At 37.1% G+C, this 8,676-nt stretch overlaps 1 protein-coding gene across 1 annotated transcript; it reads right to left on the bottom strand.

The window, feature by feature from the left end:
• Positions 1-6,636: 6,636 nt before the first annotated feature.
• On the bottom strand, positions 6,637-8,280 carry ndufs5 (NADH:ubiquinone oxidoreductase subunit S5). The gene is made up of 3 exons (XM_079591357.1): positions 8,140-8,280; positions 6,959-7,178; positions 6,637-6,882 (listed from the first exon to the last, which is right to left on the bottom strand). The coding sequence occupies exons 2-3, from the start codon at positions 7,172-7,174 to the stop codon at positions 6,778-6,780; spliced, it is 321 nt and encodes a 106-aa protein (XP_079447483.1). The 5' UTR covers positions 7,175-7,178; positions 8,140-8,280; the 3' UTR covers positions 6,637-6,777.
• Positions 8,281-8,676: the final 396 nt, after the last annotated feature.

Here is an 8,676-nt window from a genome sequence, read left to right as displayed (position 1 = left end):
CTGGGAGGAGGGATATGAGGGGTGGCAGGGTAAAAAAGGAAACAGAAATAAGGTCACGACAAAAGCAGAAGCATGTAAGAAACTCAATAAGATGTATAATTCATCACCCACAGGGCTATTCAGGTCAACATACTACTATATATACGAGAACATGAGTCCAAAATAAGGCAGGATTTGTGAGAACATGTACACTGCAATAAAATGAAAGTAAAAGAGATGATGCAGATGCTTTTGGAGATCAGGTAAACATCGCTGACTCACTTCAACAATGATGATGGGAAGGAAAAGTGGCAGGCGGATCGAAATCTCTTTTCAGTCACAGTACTATTAAAACTGGTCCTGGTCAGTATTGGACATTGCATTTGGCTGGGCCAGACCTCTCTGATGTGCATTCCTCTGTGATCAGCTGGAAGGAATAGGACCCATGGGGGCTGGAGTAGGTTCCTGTCCGTCACATTACTTCACACGAGCTGAACTCATCAATACAAGTGAGGTCAGTGCAAGATGTGCTCCCCTTTCCAAACTAATCACGTCATTTATGAAAGGCTTGCAAGAGGAGCTATGGCTACTCTGAGATCTAAGATATTTCTATCTATCTATATATATATATATATATAAATTGCAACTGTATAAATGAATATAATTATTTTTATTATTTTATTTTTTGCTAAAATTCTCAATCAACTAAAGTATCTGAGTCAATGACAAATAAAGATACCCAAGGTTTTGTAATATATATACCGTATATATATATATATATATATATTAAAAAAATAGAATATATAATGTATGTCAAATTCTTGGAAATGTTACCTCCGTGTATGTGTCATATGGTTTTTAAAAACTCTTATATAATTTTTGAGAAATGCTTTGATTTAATGACTAGAAATGAGACCAGAGCCATTGTCAGGGGATACAGCCGGGAATGTTGTCCCAGGCCCTGTGATGAGTGGGTTTTCTATGGTGTAGCCTACAAATTGAGCCGAGGGGAGAGGGGGCTCACACATTTAACAACAAAAAAAATGTCCTAGGTGACCTTGTGGGTGTAACCATACATTTTGGATCATACATAAAGGATCATGGCAAATCACTTTTTATATTTATGAATATCTATTTGATTTTTTTATGTTTAGCCTACTTTCGATTTTTTTTATATTACTGCCTATTTCATTATAAAGTTTAAAATAATAAATCACTATGCCATTGCCAAATTACGTTTTTATTTATATTTCTGAATGTTTTTATTTTTATCTTTTGATAAATATTATTTTTTCATTATAAAGAGTGGCTATTTTACTATGAGTTCTTACTCAACATTTAATTTAATTTGTATAATATTATGTTACATGCTTCATGAGCACCTTTTCCTGTAGCTCAACCAGTAGAGCATGGCACCATGAATCTTTGTAAAAAAAAATTTGTTAGTTTAACTTAAAAAAAGTAAGTTACCTGGTTTTGAGTTTACAATTTTTAGTTAATACAACAAAGGAGATTGGTTTAATAAATAGAAACTCAAAATGTCATGCTATCTGAATCACATTCATTAACTAAGTTGATTTGACAGAAGATAAAAAGTTGTGATAAATAAAAAAAATGAGTTTTTACAGTGCAGGTAATGCATAAGCTGATAATCCCCTCAAATGCAATGCAGTTTGCTTTGGATACAAGTGTGGCAAATACATACATGCAATGTTCTACTTTATGATGTGAACAAGTCTTTCCTGGAAAGCATACATTCCCTGCGTGTAACCAGATATGTTGAGCTTTGTCTTTACTGTTTCTAAAAAGCAGGACTAAGTTCACTAGAAACCATGTTGCTGAAGCAAAGATCTCTTTGCCATCCCGCTGTTGCCTGACAGGATGGTGGTTCAGTGGCAGCCAACAGATATAAATAGAGGCAATGCTGTATTCAAAACCTTGCTATGTCATTATGCCTGCGAAGAAAAGGGAGGAAAATACAGCTCTCTTTTTTCATTATTTCATCACTCATTTCTTTCCCACCACCACCACACTAAGTAAGTTCACAACAGCTGAATGCACCCAGTGCACCGACAGAGAGCCGTTGTGTTGATTTAAAGTCTCTCTGCAACTGGCTCTGCGTTTGCACAAAGAGTCGGGCTTCCCACAACGTTCGCCAAGCACGTCCCAGAACAGCTTTAATATTGCGCCACTGCTCCATTTCCCTTCGAGAGAAATTATACGTTTGTGGAACAGAGGTTGGTGGCATTTGTTCTCTTGCTGGTGTTTATACAATGTGTGCAAAGATATGCTCATGTGCTTTCACTAATGAGGAAAGAAGCATCTGCTATGAGTAACACTAACACATCACTAAAGACACACTCACTCAAATAATGAAACTTGCTGGGAACATTAATGGAGGAGGGGATCTTATCACAGCAATGAACAATGGCTTTGCATTATTCAGAGCATTGTGGCCATTTAGGTATTAGTTCTTACAGAAAACGTGACATTTAATCTGAACGTAATGCATGTGGTCATATATTAGAGCATCAGGTTATGCCTTTATATAGTATTACGGGCTCACAATTAATTATGCTTCAGCACACATATTTTACATTGGATGTAAGTGCGACAACAAAAATATCCTTAAAACAATCATTAAAATTGATTAATTTGCCACAAATTACATGGTCAGCACAAACTATGTTTATTCTTGTTGCAAGTGAACCCATATTTAAAGTAGTCTGTGTTGTTGCTATATGTTATATAAACTTTCCAAAATAAAAGTTCCAAAAAGTGGGTTTTCACAGTGATGCCATAGAAGAAACATTTTTGGTTTACCAAAGAACCTTTCAGTGACTATTTCTTAAAAGAACCATTTTTTCTTCCTAAAAGGTTCATTATGGAACCCCTCGATAAAGAACCTTTATTTTTAAGAGTGTAGATTCATTTTGGTATAGTTTTGTTTTCCGTTACTGTCCACAGAGAAGACCTGTTGCCCTTTTTTTTTGGTCACGACCCACCAGTTGAGATCTACTAATATATTTGAACAGTTCTGACCTGGAAGCATCTCCAACACAACACCAGAGACAGACGAATGCAAAGTGAAACCTGCTTGCAAGGATAGAAGCATTTTGATTACTGGGTAAAATATATCAGTTCTATTAAAGAAATCACAAGACATGCCGCAATCACAGACACTATTTGTCCTATTTTTTGTGGTTTTGCATGTTTGCCAAGGGCAGTAGCTACAATAAGCCCCATTTGATCAGATCAAGGATGGATTACAAACCAGGCCAATGGGGCCAGTGCCCGAGGCCTCTAAATGTCAGGAACCTCGAGATGTCAAACTAATGTTACGAACAGTGCAATGTGTGCTAGTAGTGACTATAGCCATAATGTGATGTAAATGAAGAATTAGAGATATTATCAGTGCCTCTGAACAGCTTTAATGCCGTAATTGCAACTTTCCGACGTGTCGCAGCTGCGACGTCGTGTAATTTGGACATCACATCACAAAAACTGCAAGAGGTAGTGCCCCAGATCACGCGGAACCATAGACTTTATAACTTCTACATTTGTAAATGAGGTGATGCAAATGAGCAGAATGGCTACACACACAGCAGGCAAACATGGTGTAGCCTATGTGCATCTTCTACAGGAGCACAGGGCAGAAAGCCATCTGTGGAGGCTGGTAGAAATAGCCTTTACCCACTCAACCTTGTACTTTCACATTTTAGACCAGGAATGCATGTGATTATGTAAACTTATTGAGCACAAGCCTTTTGTTCACTTCTCTCTGTCATCCCTGGAAGAGATCAATGAATGAATATTCACAATTGAAGGGAAAGACATGTGCATGGATCCATAAATATTTACCTAGGAACGCCCCTTCATTCAACACGTAGACTTCGAGCACTACTGCATGGTGATGGAAAATCCGACATATTTCCCGAATCGGTTCTTCAATGAAACGAAATCAGCTGCGCTTTTAGGTCATGACGTAATAGTGTGTTGCATCCAGGATTCAGCTCACAAATCAGTTTGTTCAATCTAAATAAAATGTTTGAATGTAGGTACATTATTAAAGTTAATTTACTCCAACCACCATGTTCACTACGAAAGATCCGACTCTCAAGAACGATTCGTTCACACATCAGAGATTGTAATGTGGCGAAAACCGAGGAGAGTGACCACAGAGGTGTGCAGAGCCTCTTTGTCCAAACACACTGAATAACGGGCTATATAGAAAGGTCCATTCATGCAGGCGTGAAATGAATAAATCATCACCTTTATCTGTAATTAATAACCGAGAGAAAGTAACACATCGGCTCGCTCTCTAGAGAAAGAGAGAAAAGCACTTCCGATGCTCGGTTTTTAAATGGAAATGAGGATGCTTGTAGAAAATGTAGAGTTATATTTACATGATATTTCAGCGTTTACTAATGAGACGTTAACGCACAAACTAAAGCTAAGATGGTGACACACATGTGTAAAAAACGATTATTATCAGACACACACACCCCGAGGCTGTCGGACAGAATAACGACGGACATTTGGACCTTCTTACCGTATAACGGCAGAGCCCGTTCCCGCACGCAGGGTGACAGAGGCGGGGATGCGCGGCTCTCAATCCGGACAAACACGCCTCTCAGCCGGCCAGGGAAACACTGACACTCGGTCCGTTTTGCACCGACCCGGTAGACAGAAGAGCAGAATGGAGACTGTGGATTCGGTAATGGCTGTCTATTCCCCTCCTTTCATATCCCTCCTTCTCTCCCGCTCTCTCTTTCTCCAGCCCCCTCCTCCTCTTCCTCACTCTCTCCTTTCTCATCCACCCTTAAGCCCAACCCTCTTTTAATGATGATGATGATGATTTTAATAAGACTTTATTATAGAGGTTGTATGAAAATCATAAGACTAAGTCTAATAAATCCAATCAAAAGTCCCATCAGTTCAAACCCTTTTTAATGAGGATGATGATTTTAATAATACTTTATTATAGGCATTATATGAAAACCATAAGACCAAGTCTAATATATTCAATCAAAATTTCACATTAGTTAAATCTAATAATCTCAGTTCATTTTGGATGTTAGTATCCTATAACAGTGCAGGGAAAATTGTGATTCACACATTGCATCTAAATTCTTGTTAATGCAACATAGGATGCAAAGACAATTTTAATTTTAATTCTTTTTTGTAATATAACGTTGTAATAAACGTTATGTATCACAATTGAAAAATAAGAATCTAAACCAGTCTGTTCTTTGTTAATACAAAATACAGTCTTTCATGTTATTTCACATTACATGAACTCTGTTAATAAATACAGCTTTTGATTTTAATAATGTATTAGTATATGATGAACTATGAACCATATTGTAAAGTGTTACCAAAATAATAAAAGTATAATCCATAATGAATGTGGTCATGAATCTGTCAGTCCTCAGTGAGCTGCAGTGGAATTCAGTGTGACAGTGAAGGATTAACTGCTGATGCTGGACTGACCAAACAAAACCATCACAGCCCTGCTAAAAATACAGTGGACATCCGATGGACAGCTTTGCCAAATTTGAACATGTCATCACGTGAAGCCAAACAACATATAAAATGGACTAGATCTTACAGTGACATTTTGTATAAAGCCAGCTTGTAACCTTAAACAGGCTTAATTGAACCCATGTGATGGTCGGCACGTCTTCATCCCACTGTACCCGACTTCACATTTGAACTTTGCTCAGACAGAGTCTCGACAGAAATATCTAGCAATTTATGACCCATACTCATTCAATTATTCAAGCAGTTTATGAACCATGCTCGCACAATTATTCCCATTCGATTGCTTAGGCTTTGCATAAAAGTCCCAGTAATATAAAAGTAATTTCTCTGGAGCATCATATATTGATGCTTCATTTATTAGTTTAAATTAACAATTTAAGGAAATTGAAGCACAAAAATAGTGGTTTGTTGCTGCCACCCACTGACCAACATACCAAATAACTAATCTTGTCAGGACGACTGGCTTAGTAATGTAATTGGGATGTCAAACGGATTGATGCATTCATATTAAGCTTTCATTTGGATGCTGTCCCGTGGGAAGCTTTACCAAACCACTTAAAGACACTTGAATTCAACTCAGGCTCAAAGACAAGATTGAATAAACTGTACCACAGTACAATGCAGATAATCAGACGGTGTCGCACTACCTGAAGAATGAATTCAAGTTTAATAAATTATATCAGTGGTTCTGATGAACGAATTACTAATATTTATTAATGTTCACATTTTTAAAACCATAATATACTCACCATAAGCATGTGTGTGTGTACATGTATATATATTAAACACTATATCTAAAACTAAATTATATTATAAATTATATATATAACTAAATTATTTAATGGAGTAGATACATTCCCAAGGATATGTTGAAGAATGGAAACCACTCAGTTTTGGTGACCATCGACTTCCATTGTATGGAGGAACAATATATCTGAAAATGTTCCTTTAATGTTCCAGTTCCACAGAAGAAAGAATGCCATACAGGTTTGGAGTGACATATGGGTGAGTAAGGGATGACAAGAGTTTTCAGTTTTGGCTAAACTATCCCTTTTGAGTTGTATTGCATATTTACCCTAAATATAACATATATTATAGACAACACCAATGACATGGAATCATTATATTTATTTCTTGAACATTAAGCAATGTTGATACAGCAATATTATAATACATGAGCAAGAAATGAACTATACAACAGTATATGACTGTGTTGCGAGTGATTGTATATTCTGGGGTCTGGGGTTGCTGGACTCACGGCCGGGCATCTTCACTGCCTGTGTGGTGCAGAGGGGGAGTGTAAGTTCCCTCTTTAATCATCTTCTTCTTCTGCTTACGGATCTCATATAAGCGCTCGTGCTGTAAGGAGTGATAATTATGTTAGTAATGTGAACAACCTCAAATACATTGCTTGAATATTTCAGAAATTACTCACAGTCTTTTGGTGGTGCAAGCACTCATAGAAGTCTTCCAACTCCAGCTTGCACTCCTTTTTGGCCCGGTTCTGGCCGATGCCGTGGGCGCACTCTATCCACTCCTTCTCGAAGGCATGACAGCGAGCGGCCCGCTTCTGTGGCTGTTCCCCACTCTGAGCCAAGAGCCACCGGTCCACATTAATCCCGAGCTTTGTCTGGAGGTCAATGAACGGCATGATTCTAGGAAATGAACAGAAATATTCTATGTAAAAATAATGCAATCATGCCTAAAAACAATGAACAAAGCAGTTGTTCACTTTTGTTCTAATAAATTACACCTCAATGTTTATACATTTCTGGCACTCTTCAGGCACGTAAGTCAGCCTGAAACAGAAGTTGCGATAGTCTTTTCTTCCCAACTGTGACAATGTCATCTGAGTGAAACAGCTTCCGAACAAGAAAAAATGTTGGGCAGGAACTGATTGGATCGTTGTGGTTTGCTATTGCTGCTCTCATGTGATTGACAGGTTGCCCCGCCCTCGCGCCAGTAAACACGTCATCAGAGAAGAGATGTCATGAGAGAGGGGAAGTTATTTTGATTAAAGATTACGACAGCACATATATTCATATGTTTTTCAAGGGTAAATAAGAAATACTGCAATATCCCATAAACAAATAAATAAAGAATGGTCAATTTTGAAAAGTGGTTATATGCAACTACTGAGATCTCCAAAACTTGTTTATCATTGGCATGTTGACAGCTGACATGCCTAAATTATTATACCGTATATATTACAGCTATGTGCCTTCAGATACGTATTATGCTTTCATCTAATATAAACGTTTTAGCTATTCAAGAGAGTTGTTGAACGACCTAGTTAATGTTTATGTCTAGTAATGGGACATTTATAAACTGGCGTTAAAATCAACAAGCGATCTGTCAGATAATGCAATTGGTTAATATTAAATGTAACATTTGCACTTGTTTCCTTTATCAGTGTAGAATAAACAAGCTGTATTGGTATCTTCCGTCTTGCTGTTGGCTAACTTGCTAGCCTAACGGCAGGCCAGATAACGATACAGCCAAATGTGTTTATTCTAATGTAATGCATCTACAGCAAAATGTTTACATTAGAGCTGGTATATTTATAAACGTCACATAAGATACAAAAGCTCTCAAATTGTAAATGCAAACACTGACCGTTCGGCTCAGAGTCACTATAACCTTCCTTGGGCCCACAGTTCACTCACGACCTGTCCGCTGCCGTAAACCAGACGCTGCTTCTTTACGACACTGCTGCAAACATTCTGACGTCAATGTTGCACACGCACAGTAGAGGGCAGTGTTGGCATATTTTTGGTATTTTCAATTCAGGTATTTTGAATCGAAGCCTGAAACCGTGTTTATTTTATTATTAGTAAATATTAATATAACACTGGTTCAAGTTTTAGTTGTTATTTATTTCCATTTAGTTATTTTTTAGATTTAGACCTTTTTCAGTTTACTTTCTCTTTTTCATTTAGTTTAAGTTTTAATATTTGATTTTTACTTAATAAGCTTGCACTGAACCTTTAGTATAAACTGTATAAACTATAAAATTACAAAATTTACAGATGAATTAAGCAATATATTGTATTTCTGATTAATTTTACAACCAGTTTTTCAGTCTTTAATCCAAACATGAGCCTCATATGTTTTGAGAGCATGCGTTTGATCATTAGGTCTGCAGGTTTTCTA

The sequence above is a fragment of the Phoxinus phoxinus genome, assembly GCF_949152265.1.
Source record: "Phoxinus phoxinus genome assembly, chromosome: 19".
Taxonomy (NCBI): domain Eukaryota; kingdom Metazoa; phylum Chordata; class Actinopteri; order Cypriniformes; family Leuciscidae; genus Phoxinus; species Phoxinus phoxinus.
The sequence above is the reverse complement of the archived record's forward strand: the minus strand, read 5'-3'. Positions and strand labels throughout refer to the sequence as shown.